Genomic DNA, 16107 nt, shown 5'->3' with positions numbered 1-16107 from the left:
TTCTTTAACCAATTAAATCTCAATTATCATCTATATACGATAATAGTGTATAATCTTTAAGTTTTTACTGACAGGGAAAATTCTATTTTCTCTACTTCAGAGACGACAGGGAAGACGTCATTCAGTAGCTATTGATAGATCTTAGGCACAGGGTTTGGTGAGGAGACTGGCCATGACCACCAAATGAGGTAGGAAAATTCATTTCTCTAATTAAAAAAAACCAAAAAAACCAAAAAAAAAAGACAAAACAAAAAAATCTCCACCAAAACGCAAAAAAAAAAAACCACAAAAAAAATCCCAAAAAAACCCCAAACACCCCTAAAAAATAAAAAAAAAAAAAAAAACAAGGCTAGAACCATCAACTTAGATTTGAACAATATATACATATATAACAATTTTATTTTGGTAATCAGAGGTAAAAACTGGCTTTTTGTGTAGCTGTAACATGATACAGTACATTTGGAAGAGCAGCTTCAAAGTAGGACTTGGTGTATCATTTCTTGACAAAGTGCATTGAAGGCAAGAATGGGCACTATTTTCAAACTGAAGGGAAAAAAAAGAGCCAGTCTTCAAATTTCATGAAGAGAAAAATTAGAGATGTGAAAAAGTGTGAAAGAACTATAGATAGACATGAAACAAGATGATGTACTCCCACATCATAAATGAAAACAAATATTCACGACTGCATATTTACAGTCATCTTATGTATCTACAGAGATGTGCAAGATTCTAATGCAAGACCGGGTAATCAAGATATATATATCAAGTTTAATTATTATTCCCCTTTACAACTATTTATAGCTGACTTTTGGCTACAAAGCCTATGTTTCCTTGACTATAAAAATAACTACTGAAATTTCAACCCTTTAAAATCAATGACAGTACATTTAAGAATCAGTAAGTTATTTTTATATAATCCGTGAATATCACACTGCAGTAAATGATTTGCTTCAAATGGTAATAAATCTAATTTATATCTGTTAAAAATATAGTATCTTGTTTGTTCTGAAAATAACATCAGAAAATGATATATGCATGTTCAAATCAAATTTATATTACAATTTTATTAACTTATACCATGATGAAAAATATTCAAATATATTTCAGACAATTTTTAGGGAAGCAAAGGAAGAAGAAAGATTAGATTTATGGCAGAGCAACATGGTAAGTAATTAGGGTCATGCCACATGCATTCTCCTTTCAAAAAACAACTGAATACCTAGAGCTTTCATCAACACCTGTGAATATCCATTGGATTTCCTCATTTATCTGTGGGCAGCTGAGCTCAGGATCTCCCACACCTCAGGGAGTTCACTTTCCCCCAGCCATACGGTGCCTCCCAAAGTGAGGTATGCTGCCGACATGTTCTCTCTCCCTAAACAAATATAAACTAGAGCAGGAACAAAATCTTGTTCCCAAGGAAGGCAATGATGAGACAGGAGAGGCATTCTCAGTTCCCCATTCCACCAAAGCAGAACAAATCTGAGAGGTGATTTTGTTACTGGAAGTGTACCAGAGGTGCTATGCAAAGTCAATGCACAGATTCAAATCCTCTCCAGCAGAGGAAGAAAATTATTCTGCAGTTTCAACATCCATGCTGAATGATTTTAATTCCTAAGCCAGTAAAGGAGACATTTAGGTATGCACTCAAATACACTGAAAATTTTAAGATTATGGAATTGTTATTTTAATAATTTTATTAACCAAACTAATATTGATTTATCTAAAACATCAACTAATTGAAAATACAGTGTGCACAACATGTAAGAAATGAAAGGAGTAATCTTTCACAAGCTTGATTATACCTTTCCCCATGTACGTTAATTAACACTTTTTTACAGGGGGATGCACTCCACTTTTCTAATTACTCAGCTTGTATTCATATCTCTCTGCTAGCCATTTGCCTTCCACAGTATTTAAGCAGACACAATGTTAATTTTAACATTTCTTTAAGACTTCCCAATTTGCATACTGCACATCCCAGTGTTACCATCCTTCTGACAGCGTAGCGCTCAGCCGGCACTGCCAAAACAAATCAGCGCATTATACAGCTAGACAGAGCAGTGATCAGATAGACCTGATATTCGCTTGTTTAAAACAAAAAGGAAAACCCAGAAGAGCAAACAAAGTAAACAAGAAAGAGCATACGTTATGCTCAGAGATGCTCTAGTTACCAGCCTAAGCAACCCAGACCTTGTCATCTCTGCCTCTGCTCCCCTCCTCGACTTTTCGTGCTGTTCACCCTCCAGAAAGCTCCGTGCAAGCTGAGCACAGCCTCATGTGCTGCTGGTGCTGCAACCTCACCCAAGGCTGGAGGTTTGGAATACAAACCAAATTTCTGGGGATCCAAAATCTCTGATACTTATGAACATTGGTCAGTGTAATGGAATGCAATTGCTGAATGGCCTTTTTGCAGTTTAATCCAATATAAGGAAAGAAAGAGGGTTTTTTTTCAATTACATTATTTCAGTTATTCTCAAAAAAGGAAACAAGCAAATTCCTTCCAAAAATCCCAAACCAGCATATATGAATTTAATATTTGAATCGTTTTGTGATTTTCAAAACAGGAGATAGCCCACAATATCAAGCACCACGAGATGCCTTTATAGCACACCTTTGCCAGCAGGAGATAATTTCCATTGCTTGCTTGCAAATAAACATGAGGGTTTATTACTTTTTATCACAGCTTTATGCAATAATGACACACGACTGAGATCCTAAAATCAGTATCTATTAAATTTACAAACTATATGTAGAAAGTGTTTATTGAATTACAGCAGATTATTTGCTTTAAATACATTTGTTAAGTGTTTTGTTTTATATTAGTCATATGAAATGGTTATTGAGCCACTGGAAGATACATTTTACCAAGACCTAGATTAATTTAAAATTCTGTTCTATCCTCATTGAGACAGAATCATCTAAAGTGGAGTTGTTATACAAAATACATACACTAGATAAAAGTTTTTCCTCCTCACTGCCTTTATTCATTTTTGTAAGAGAGCAAGTCACTTTAGGCACCAGAATAGCATGTCAGTTTGCATACTGAAAAATGAAATATTGCTAAAGATATTAAGATTTGAAAATTTATTCAAACTTAACTACAGGCTTTGTTATATGCCTCACGTATAAATATTTATCAGAAAAAATATAAAAGGGAATTATTTAATAATCTGCTTCTTCACTTTATATTTTGGTAGAGTGACTTTGACAGATGACTTTGAAGTCTCTTCATGCAAAACTTCTTTCTCCAGTCTTCGGGTTCAAACAAAACAGTCTGAATTCCTTACAATGGGCTGGTCTTGACATCAGACACCCACTGCAGGTTAGGGGTTGCAGGGGGAAGTGTCTGCACCCAAGTAAAGTTGCCTCTAATTGTAGCCCACTGATAAGCAGCTCTAAAATAAGCACTCAAAGAAACTTTGGTCACAGACCCATGACCTGAACTATAAACAACCACAAGAATACCAAGGAAGCTCTTTACTTCCATACTGATAGATGACTCTTGCTTTGACACAGCTAAACAAAATGAGCTGCCCTTTCTGTGGCGAATAAAACACCAGATGTCCATCCTTATCTTCCATCCATATTCACTCAAAATGCAGTTGCCTAAATATAATAAATAGGTTTCTGCCTTTCAGCAAATGAAAACATTTTACTTTAGAGGTCTCATAAGAGGTTTTAGCCACAAGACAATATTCCTCAGAAAGACAAAATCTAATTTAGCCAAATATTTATGTTTCATTTTTTGGAGGACAGTGAGTTATGAACTAATCAAATGCGTTTAAGCTAAAGATGTGTAATAATTAGAACTGCCAAATAGATATTAATAATTTATTGGTGGAGAGCAGCAAGAAACTGAGAGTGAAAAATTAACAGAGCTTTTCTTCATAATCTTAGAATACCTTGATCTGTAAATTGCAAATCAAAATATATAATACAGCAAAAATGGAAGCTGAAACATATTTGTATTATTCTGACACACACACTAGTTCTGCAAAATACACAGCACCCATGGGCATTGTTTTTTAAAAATCAGGTTTACCATTTTGGGCTCCTTATGACTATGACTGGAATTCTGAAAGATGTTCAGGCATGGAGTCCAGATGCTTACAAGTATCTAGCTCCTGAAATTCAAAGATAGATGGGCTCCTGACTCCCATTTCAGATCTTCATCTAACATCCTATAGATTTGCACATTGTGCAGAGCACTGGTTAAAACTGACACTTTCAAAGCCATTCCAGAAATGGAAAAATTTGTACTGGAAACACGAAACCAAGTTAAATACCATATTCCATTTGCTCATATTGCCAGTGGCACAAAATCAGCTTGCACATTCAACGCAGACGAACTGCTATTCAGTGACACTGCACGGAATCACGAGTCAGCAGCCCCAGCAGGAACATCTGCCACCATTTTAGGCAGATCCATGGTACCTGCATTCCCAGGCTACACAGCTAGCTCTCCTTCCCCGAAGCAAATCTGAACTCTGTCGTGCTATGAGGAACAAGTGTGGGAGTGGAAGTTCACTGCAGCTCTCCCATCCATTCCACAGAAAGATAAATTTGGTCTAGCCTGTGGAGAATGTAGAAGTTGGCTGCAGCTGAGAAATTACAGAAACAGCCATAGTCACATCAAGCAGTGCTCATACAGTCCTGGGGAATGAGGGGGATGGTGGTGGAAATTGCTGAATAACACTGACTGATTGTATAATACTGATGGAGTATTCCTCAGACCTGTCTTAATGAGAATCATATCTCGACAAAAAAAAAAAAAATTGCATGCTTGTGAACAATAAAGCACAACACACAGGCAGACTACAGAAAATCTCACTTTAGGAAACAAGAATAGAGAATAGTTTAAGGTTAAACAAGAAATTTTAAACTTATAGTTAGTGCCTTTAAATAGCAATGTAAAACCAGAGATATTTAATTGGATTCAGTCACAATTTATGTTGTACTTAGTTCACATTTATCAAAATGATATGTGTATGAAATAATAAAATTATTATATACTGGATTTAATTATTTTCAACACAAAACGTTGAAATTGTTTTTTGACTTCTTTTTCCATTACAGAGAGATGAACCATCCTAACAAACTCATTTCTTCAATAAATAAACAGTAAGAACATGTACAAATCCTACTGAACTTTTCAACACTCAGCAGTATATCACTGGATTTAATATTCTGTTCCAAATTTCAAAGCCACATTTAATTTAGCAAAAACAAGTATTTCATATAATACTGGCAGAACGCATGCAATTAAAAGTCTGTTTGGTCATGTGGGCACCTCATGCTTAGGTTACTCATCTCTCACTTTTCCCACACATTCAACATCTACTGCTTAATAAGCCATTGGATTTCAGACATTTTCAATTCTGACCCTTTTTAAACGCTCTGATAGATTGCCTACCATCTGGCAGTGCTTACTCTTGGTACCACACTCCCTTTGCATTACAAAACTGTGCTTCTGATAATTATATCTTTAATGTGGTAGATGTATGCAAGACTTGAATTCCCATGCTGGCAGTATACAAGCTGAAGGGACAATTTCGGCCGAGTGCCTGTGTAACAGTGTATGGTAACAGCATGTTCAACTGCATCACGGTGCAATTCTCAACAGAAGGCTGCTAACCTGTCCGAGTCAAGGGAAATGGAAAATATGCGTAAAGTTTGTTTTTTTTTTTTTTTTTTAATTACTACAAGGCATTTTACAAACAGCAAGAGGCTATGAAAATACCTAAACTAACTTCTCCCTGCTAGTTTGAACAAACAGCTCAGTATCTCCTAGCTAACAGACTGAGTAAGAATTGAAAACTACACAGCAGAACAAACATTTTAAAAATATAAAATCAGTGCATTGTTTCCATTTATTTAAAGGAATTAATTATATCCTCAGAAAGAGATGTAGGAAGATGAAGAGAAGACAGAATGAGGGGGGAAAGGAAGTTTTTCCAAAAAAATACTCTTTCAGGGACTATATCCATGTGCTCCTAGGAACTTTTGAATGCAAATTCCCTGTAGCATGATTTCACTGACTGAAAATTAAACCGTAAGAAATGCTATAAACAAAAGAAAAAGTAGGATTCAGTACTTCAGCAGTCATCTAGATAAGAGCTTCCACGAACACTGCATACACAGCTCTGAAAAACAGCACGTAAGAACACTTGGTAAAGTGAGTATATGAGAAAGGTACCCAAATAACAACTGAAGTTTGAGGCATATACTTGATTTATTTTGCTTCTTTTGTTCTGTTTCCAAGTTTCAATCTACCAGACTAATCCCAAACTGGAAAAGCAATTCTTTTTGCTACCACTGGGCTTGTCTGGCACTAAAGGCAAGGTGAGTGACAGACAAGCTTGGCTCTTACCTTCACTGAAAAATCAAGTGCAAACAAGCCCATATGCAGCTATTCCAATGATCCTGTAGCACTGGATGTGTTTGGGGAACCCAGAGGCTTGCAAGCATCTACTGCCAGGCAGTAACAAGATGTTTAGGGAGCAGCAGCACCTGCTACAGGTTTCATAGCAATTTCTCTGCCAGACCTAAATAATAAGTCCTCCTGGAATGAACAACTAGACAGAAATCACTTAAGAGTCTGATGGAAAACCTCTAAATAACCGTGTGAAAGCTTAATTGCATCTCTATGGTTTTGCAGCCATGCTTTTATTCCATCTCCTGGATAGACCTGGACAGATCTTACTTTAAATATCTTATAAAATTCTGTGTATTTTTCACAGCTTTTCCCTAGGAAAAGATAGACCAATTATTTATTATTGGAGTCTCATTATATATTACTCTAAATTTACTGCAATCCACATATCTGCATTAAGGTCAGATCATTTCATCACCACACTGTCTATTGCTGCAGTTGTGCCATGAAGAGAGGTGCTTCTTGGAGGATCTGGTAAATTAGTCTAAGATGCAACAGAACCAGCTAAGGAGACATCAATATTTCCACACCTTAGTCTGCTGATGTAAGAGGACAAAAATCTGGAGGTAACCAGGTACAACATGTATAGAATTGATACTGTGAGAGCACAGTTTATTTCTATGGCACTCTTTATATACTGGAGCTTTAGTGCAAAAGATTCAGTGATTTTCAGGCAAAATTGGATGAAAAAGAGTATTTTCACTTAAATCCCTCCCCAGTATTAAAAACTTGTAAAAGCCTCCCTAAATTAAAAAAAAAAATTAAATGTTTATTGGTTATTTTAAAGTAATTTTAAAAAATAAACTCACTCAAAAATATGAAAAAAAAACAGAACTAACATAGCTTTGATTGTGAACCCATGCTTTTTCAGCGGAAAACAGAGCCTCTTAATATGAATTTTTAATAAATATGACATGCTTAGAGATAAAAACTTAATAGCAGTAGCACACTAAATTCCAATAGTGTATCAAAATATTTATTAAATGACATGCTTAATTAGATAATGTGTACATATTAACAACACCAAAGATAATCACATAAAAACAAAATCCTATTCTTAGCTATATAATGCAACTTAAGTTTTGGGTACTTCACTGGCAAAAATGAAAATGGCTTTGGGGTTAGTTTTTGGTTTTTTCAAATATGCAATGGAAACAGTATGCAGCTCTTTTGTAATTAAATGAACATTTTCTGAACATAAGTTTATTCCAGACTTATTCCAGTTGCATTGCACTGCAAGGGAATAAGATTACTGAAAAATACCATGCAGCTTGCCTGAATCTGTCATCAGATTAAAAGATATTAGTAGAGATTTTATAGAAGCTAAATGACAGTGTCCTTGAGGTAGTACTGACATTGACTCCAGCTGATACAGTTTTTGGTCATTAACATACCTTACTATGTGTCTAGAACAAGCTCTCCAATAATTAGAGCTGAATACACTATGATTTTTAAAATTAAATCATGCCTCTGGGAAAGAATCAGGAAATAGACAGCTAAAGGACTTTCAAGCAATTAACGAGAACTGTACTGTCAGGTTAAAAATTAAACATTGCAAAGTAGGTTAAAAGTTTCCTCTCTTAAAAAAAATGTATATTGACATAGAAAACAGTTCTCATGCTGTTGAGTGAAAGCAAAGGTGAGAATGGATACTTCTTGTTTACCATCAAATTAAGTAAATTTCTTTTCAATTTTTCATATTTTACACACACTCATCACTAAAAATAGTTTTTTGCTTCTTACAGCTTCAGGTTGAACCTCTCAAAAAATCTGACAAAGTTTAATTAAATATTAGGTAGGTAGAAGTGCAGCACTAAAGACTCATACTTTTTAGGTGACCTCTGCATTCATACATCTCCATTTCTGCTACTCCAGGCTGAACAATCAGAAAATGAGCCACTCAAATTTTGATTTCATTATATAAACCCCCCATGCACACACAAGAAAGCCTAAAGCAACATATCAAAGCCTATGCATCTTTCAATTAGCTGTTGTAGTCACCAAACACAAATTCAAATCATATATCTAGACCTTTGCATATTACTATGCTTTTACACAGTATTCCAATTCACAGTTCCCTTCATATACCCAAGTCTGAGAAACCTAGGATGAAGAAAAAACTTTTACTGACTCAATTACAAGCATCACTTATTTTGATGTGCTAACAAATGGAGTCACAGGACACATTTAAAAACGTGTTGACGTGCTAAAACAATCAATTGGAATACCAGAATCAGTGCATTTTCCCCACAGGCCCAAGCACGATGAGACCTAATTTTGGATATGTGTGTACAGAGATATGGATATAGATCATATTTATCAAGCAATTTTTTCTCCTTGCAGTCAAAGCAAAAAATAAAAATCAGAAAACTGAAGAGGAACTCTCATGTTATGGACTGTCCAGAGTTAAATTTTAAAGACTCACATATAACATCCCCAAAATATCACCTTTGACTTACATGTTACAGAATTATTAATGGGAATTCTGTAACATTTGGGTTTATTTAATTTTGTTGTGTTTTCTTTCTAAACTTATCTCAAAATCATGATGAACATACTTGCCTTTACGCATATTGTCTAGAAAGTGAAAACTGTAAAACTAAGCATCTTGCAGAAAAAAAAAAATGTACTTTTGTACATATTCATAGCTTTCAGTGATCTTCAAAATGTCCCAAGTTAAATTAAAAGTAACTCTGAGAACTGAGTTACACTTGTTCAGCTCTTCCTCTCCCCTGAACTTCATTCAATGTTCAAGAACATAACACAACAAGAGTGTGAAAGAAAATGCAGTGAACGGATCGTTATTCCAGGACTAGAATGAACATAATGAAAACTGGCAAATGTTCAACATATAAGTGAGCTCAAACTATGCATTAGTATTCTACATATCCAGAGACAGAAGGACATCTTATTAATAAAATGAATCCCTTTGCTTGAACAAACAAGGGCATACAGCTTCCCACATGCCCTGGAGGTCTGGAATGGAAGGCGGGTGGCCGCTGCACCAACCTTGGGTGGACTCCACTGCCTTGCTTTAGCAGCTCTTGAAGAAAATCTCAAAGCAGACAAGAGTACACAGCCCTCATGAGTCCAAAAGCACGAAATGCACCTCTCTATCCCTATTTTCCCTTACGCATCCCTGCTTACAAGTAGAAAAGTCAAAGTGCAAAAGGAAAAGTCAGTAGCTAGCTTTAGTCAACTAGATTTCGTAACAGATGAATCCATGAAAACCACTGATGAAAAATTATTCAGTACAGAAAATAATAGGAACGGGACATGAAAAACAGCCTAATGCATTTCTGGCCTATATTTCACATCAGAACATTTCCAATAGAATATTTTGTTGCTTATTTTTGGTCCTCCCTCCTAAACATCTAATTCAGATACTTGTTGCTGCAATTCACTCCATTACTTAGATGTAATTTCCTTCCTCTTGGTAACATCCGTTTATGCATTTGAGAACCATTACTGTATTTCTCTTCAGCCTGCCTTTATGAGAGTTGCATTCTACCTGTGGAACTATTATGAAGGCCATACATAACTCGATGTCAGAGAGAAATTTCAAACATTATAATTGCATTATTTAGGTTAATGCTACAATTCTGTCATTTTATTTTTTAGGGCATTTACAGAAGTAAAGGGCAAAAATTGTTGGAATGCTGTAAATAAAACCCAACTACAATTTATAATCTTTTTGGTACTAATGGAACTCCATGTTTAGTCAAATGTAAGGACTGAACATCTAGCAATACGAATAGTTTGTCTGTACAAAGCTTTTCTATAGTAGAACTAAAAATTATAGTCACAACAATAGTATTTGAAAATGATACATGAAAGACAGCCCCATATGAATCTGTGCTTCATTCACAAAAATATAAATAATATTTTTAAAAAATTGTTTGCACAAGGAACGTACTGTATACAGCACAATTATAAATCCATTATTATGATTTTATTAGAGAATTCAGAAGTGTCAATTCTGAAACAGAATCTCATGACAAATCCTGAACAAGAAATTACTACCTTGAGAATACAAAACTATGGCCATTTCATATTCCTACACTACCAGTGACACAATTTATCCATTAAAACCCACACAAATTTGTATCTGAACTATTTAATATAGACCAATATAGACTTGATTTATGTCTTTCATTTTGAATACATACACCTCTATCAATTACATTTAAGTCTGATACAATACATTTTGTATTCATTGCATATAACATTACCTTCCAACACTACTGCTCTATATAAACCTAAGTATGTAACAGCTCACAAAAACACAAATCTCATTAGCTTCAAGAGAGACATTCAAAACATGTGACAAAAGAGAAGCACAAAGTGCTTATCCTAAGCTTCTTAAGACACAACTTAAGATAGGTATAACACGTAGAGTGAAGACTGGTCCCAAAAGGCAGGTTTTAAAACAATGCATGCGTGAATTTTAGAGACCTGATTGTGAGCTGCACATATAACATGCATAGTCTATCACGTTAGGGCGACTGCTGGTGGTCAAAGACAGGTCCAAAACACAGGTGAAAATAAAAAAGAAAATTGATTCATAATGCAAATATAAGTTCAAATGTTTTTAAAATGGTGTAATTAAAAAAAAAAAAAACATGAGGCATGCTAAACCATGGCAATTCTGACTTACAGTTTGGCACAAACTTGAAAATTAAAGCTGTACATGTGTATGACAACATGGATGGGTTGCATAAAACTGCACAATATAACAGAATGTTTTTTAACAGCAACAGAAGCAAATTCTTCTGTAACTACCCAGACATGCACATGCAAATATTGTGTCTTTCACCCTGATTAAAACCCTTTGAAACCTGGCATTAAATTACTTACAAGGTATTACCAATGAAGCCTTCAATGATTTATAAAGATTTCCATGATAAACCTCAAACATTCACATGATGTTTTAAATGTGTATACAAAAAGGTTTTGAAATTGGAATGCACACAAGCTAAAAAAATCTGGCAAACTTTTACTATTCACTACACTCTTAAATTTCCTGTTCAAGTTTTAGAAATAATTCTGCTTTTACTTTACTGTTATCATTAAAATAAGGCTTTAAGTTTCTTGGACAAATGAAAAATTACCCAGAGAAATAAAATTCCAATTTTTGGGGTTTTTTTTTTCCTAGTGTTGCAAATTAATTTATACTTGGTCTTATTTACACAGGGGAAAAAGATCTTCAGCTCTGCCTGGACTGCACCTCTTTACCTGCTGCTTTTTCAGACAATGCCACATCACAGTCTTACTTCATTTTGAAGCCAGTTAAAATTTTTATCCCCACTTCCAGACAAAGGCTGCTCTCAAACATCAAGCTGACTGCAACCATCAGAGTGTGAAGGCTACATTTACGCATACACGCATTATTTCCACTCAGTCTGTCTCATACATTGCTATTTCTGCAACTCTGTAGCAACTCTGCTTTCTTTATAGATTGCTGACTACAGATGCCCTATCCAATGTGGTAATAAACCCAAGATTTCCTTGACAGTGTGAGTTTCTCTTTTGGGAGGGAGGGAGGAAGATGCACAGGGCTGGATGAGCGGCCCAGGCATTTGCAAGCCAGCCCTCTGAACATTAAAGAAACTCCTTACATGCCAAAAGACATGGAGTAATTAATCATCTAAAAATCAGTCACGTACATTTCCATTAATACCAGAAGGCCGTAACATATAAAAGTCATCCAAAGCCCATGCCCACCACTGATTTCCTATGAAATAAATGACATGTGTGTGGCAGCAGCAGAACCATGTGCAGTTGCTCCCACCTCCTGTCAGCTTTGTCCTGCTCTCATCCTGTGGCTGCAAGGCCACAGAGCTGGACCAGTGAAGCTCTCCTGAAGGCTCATTCTTCCACATATGAGAATGGACAGCTGGAGGCACTCAGTATCTCACAGAACACACACAGGACTTCAGCAAACTCTGACTGATAAATTCACTTTTGTTACTTAAGTAATTACACAGACTTGTTGACGAGCTTTAGAGATACAGTAGTCACAGCTGCAAAGTGATAAACAGAGGCCTTGCGCTGGGTTTGATGTGCATTAGGTGGAGGGTTTATATAACAGCTTCCAAATTACACATTAACCTCAGAAGACTGGGAAAAGACAACCACAATCAAAATGGTCCCCTTGTGGAAAAATTATGTAATACTTATTGAATTTAATCCTCCAAGGGTATATCTGCCCAAAGAAGAGACAATTTTTCCCTGAAACTCATGCAAGATGGAGAGCCATAAAACTAAAGACCAAGCCCCAAAAGGCTGCAAGTAACCAACTGACAGAGCACGGAGTTTAGAGACAGCTTCCACGTTCTGTTCATACCAAAACAACGAATAGGGGGGCACTGAGATGCTGCCCACTCCTCCAAATGTCGCAACAGAATACCATTAGGTGTAGATTAATGTACTGTTTTACAAAACCCATGAGAATGAAATCACAAAATAAAGCCAAATACATCAAATTATCCGAGGAAATGCATACAAGCATGCAAAACTAGGAAGAAAATAAAAGAGTGAGCAGAAGCCTATACCAGAATTTTCCCACATTTTACATGGTTAGCCCAGTATTTTCCTAAGTGTGTCTACATTTAAAGTCAACTAAGATGTTTATTTTCATAGGTGCCACAAGTACTCTAATAAAAGCTGCATTTACAAATGCATAATACATCTTCTCACATGGATACCATAAAATACTCGGCTTTTTACTTTTTTCTTGTTATTTTAGCAGAAAATTTAGCTCTTTCCTCTGATGGAAAGAACATCAAAACAGTGGCATGGGTATATCTGTGTCTCTTTGGATGCTTTAAGGCTCGTCTACACAGAAGCACTACATTGTTACAAATAGCATGCAAAAATAAATCAAAGCAACTCCATCCTTACACCTGAATTCATTCCGGTACAGAGCCACTGTTAAGATGGCACTTAAAAGTGCTGTTGTAATTTCCAAATAAGGTGACTATACTGTATAGTACAACTTCTTCACGCATTTTGCACTGCCACCCAAAAAGAGTGGTACCACTGCACAGCTGCAATTGTTTCGGGAGAAAAATCATGCACATCTCACATTTCTCACTGAAACAGTCCTACGGGCTAAAAAATTAGGTCTGGAGCCTGCCACACCATCCCAATACTAATGAAAGACTGTGAACTTTACTGAAAAACCAAACACTTACTCTAATAAAATAAAAACTTTAAAAAAAAAAACTGAAAATACCAGTTAATTTAAGAATATGAAGACAACACGACTGAAAAGGATTCAGTGCTGTTTACTCCTATTGAAAAAAAAAACGGGAAACATATGCTACAATCTCTAAACCATCCCACTCGAAGAATTAGGACAGAATTAGAAGATATTTCTGTAATGAAACAGAATGAACACGCTTATCACCTATTTCACAGAACTGCTTAAAAAGTTACATACTGCAAAATATGACAAATAAGCTCCTATTGCCCTATACACCATTCGAGTGTGCACCTCACTCAGAAACCAAGCTTACAACAGAACAAGGAAAATTATTCGCTAGAATACCCTCATTCATTTCAACAGAATCCTCACGTGAATAAAGTTACTCATGCACACACACAGATAAGGAAGAGGCTATCAGACCCCCCCCCCCATCCCCTATGCATGCTACCACAACACCAGATGCAACCTGCTACATCCCTCTCTAGCAGGTAGAAAGGGAGTGGGGTAGGTGCTTGGCTCTTTCTCCCCACTTAATGCACCTGCTAATGCGGCTGAGCTGGAAAAGGCACCCCAGGAAAAGAACGAGTGCAGTTTATTGAGTTCAGGGAACCAGGAAAACAAGTAGGGATTTGAAGCATGATTTCAAGTCACAACTGACTGTGCTGTGCTCCTCCACTCCTGTAGCTGTACTGCTCTCAGACTCAGCTGCAAGGTGCTAGCACAGCTCATTGTCAAACACCTCACTCCAAGCAGTCCCGCAGAAACTTGGACTTTCAAAGTATTTCTTCCTGTCCTCACTGAAAGAATGTTCTGTTTAACCCCGTGTTTTCTTAAAAGATCCATGTAACTATTGAACATTCTGGATTTTCTTTTTTCAAACGCAGTCTCCAGTGCAATTCACTTATCATATAGACGCAAGTTGTTCAATTCAAGCTGTTGATTAAATATGCTTAATGACATCGATAGTTCCTCAGAAAATATCACATAGAGTGTTACATTTTAAAGGCATACAGCCAGCTGGCATAGAGTATGTAATGAAATAATCTTACACTTTAAATGTATTTTTAAAGGGAACTGTAACTTCTTGGGCATTTATTTGCACTGCTTTCTGTATGAATATGCCAGTCCTGCATCCATGCATCTTACTGTGAAAGCAATGCTAATCTGCCATCACATTTACCTGTCTCCCTATGAAAACACAGTTTTCTACACATCACCTGGATAAACTTATTTTACTGTAACTCTGACAGAGACGCATGGAATTCCTTCTCGCAACCCCTGGAACAAGTGTTTACACACCGGGCGCTCAGGGAAGGGCAGGCGTGTGCAGACACGGGGATTTTACCGATGCCGATGCAGCTGTGTAACCCCCCGGTGAGCCCTCATCCCCCCGGGGCAGAGTCGTGCCCGACGGCCCGCGACCCCTCGGCGCAGACAGACCGGGATGGCGGGACGGAGAGCCACAGAGCTCAGCATCCTGCCTCGGGGGCTGCGGGCGGCGCCCCGGCCGGCGCGGGGCCTGCGGGGCCGTCCCGGGTGCAGCACGCTGGAGAGCGCCGGGCCGAGCCCGCGGCAGCCCCGGCCCCGCCGCCCGCCGAAGTTTGCGCCGGGCGAGGTGCGAGGCGCCGGGACCACCCCTCTCCCGCCCGCCGTGAGCCCCGCGCTAACCTGAAGTCGCTGTAGGGGTGGATGATCCAGAACCCCGCAGTTTTAACCCTTTCCTGCTCCTTCTCCACCGCCTTCTGGCTGCCGAACATGCGGAGGGAGAATTTGTTGACCCCCGGCTGCAGCATGGAGGTGAACTGCCGCTGCATGAAACCGTACTGCCGCCGGGGTCCCTCGGCATCCTCGAAGCCCACCACGGGCTCCTCGCCCCCGCCGCCGTCCACTTTGAAGCACACCGAGTTGCCATGCTCCTTCACGCCGCCGCTGCCGGGGCTGCTCTGGGCTTTCTCCGCCGAGGCCGCCGGCTTGGCCGGGAAGGAGTTAGCGCTGCCATCGTCCCGGCTGCCGGCGGAGGAGCTGCGCTTCCCAGCCTCCATGCTGCGAGGCGGGAGCACCCCAGCCGCGGGAGAGCGCGGGGAAGCCTCGCCGCCGCCGGTGCCCTTCAGCGCCGCGGCCGGGCTGTGCCGCCCTGAGCTGGGCTGGGCTGGGCTGGGCAAGGCTGGGCAGGGCTGGGCTGGGCTGGGCTGAGCTCCGCGCCGCCGCGCCGCCCGGCCTCAGCAGCGCCGCCGGCTCGGAGCGCGCTCCGCGCAGGGCGGGCACCGCCGCCCCTCGCCCGCCCCCTGCCGGCGGCCCCGCTCCGCCTGACATTGAGTGCCGAGTCCTTGAGGGGCCGCGCGGCGAACGGGCAGCGCCTGAGGGAGGGGCCGGGGTCGAGCGCGGGCAGGGGACAGTGGACAGGTGACAGGGGACAGGGCCCCCGAGCGCCGGGCCCGCGCCTCCGCAGGAGCACAGGAAC

General features: G+C 38.9%; 1 protein-coding gene across 1 annotated transcript in view; it reads right to left on the bottom strand.

Annotated features, from left to right (window-relative positions):
* HCN1 (hyperpolarization activated cyclic nucleotide gated potassium channel 1) overlaps positions 1-15688 on the bottom strand; it is a 189484-nt gene extending 173796 nt beyond the window's left edge. Inside the window, exon 1 of the mRNA XM_058824073.1 lies at positions 15315-15688. Within this exon, the coding sequence (XP_058680056.1) occupies positions 15315-15688 (374 nt within the window). The remainder of the gene's footprint in view (positions 1-15314) is intronic.
* Positions 15689-16107: the final 419 nt, after the last annotated feature.

Source organism: Ammospiza caudacuta, chromosome Z (assembly GCF_027887145.1).
Source record: "Ammospiza caudacuta isolate bAmmCau1 chromosome Z, bAmmCau1.pri, whole genome shotgun sequence".
Taxonomy (NCBI): domain Eukaryota; kingdom Metazoa; phylum Chordata; class Aves; order Passeriformes; family Passerellidae; genus Ammospiza; species Ammospiza caudacuta.
The sequence above is the reverse complement of the archived record's forward strand: the minus strand, read 5'-3'. Positions and strand labels throughout refer to the sequence as shown.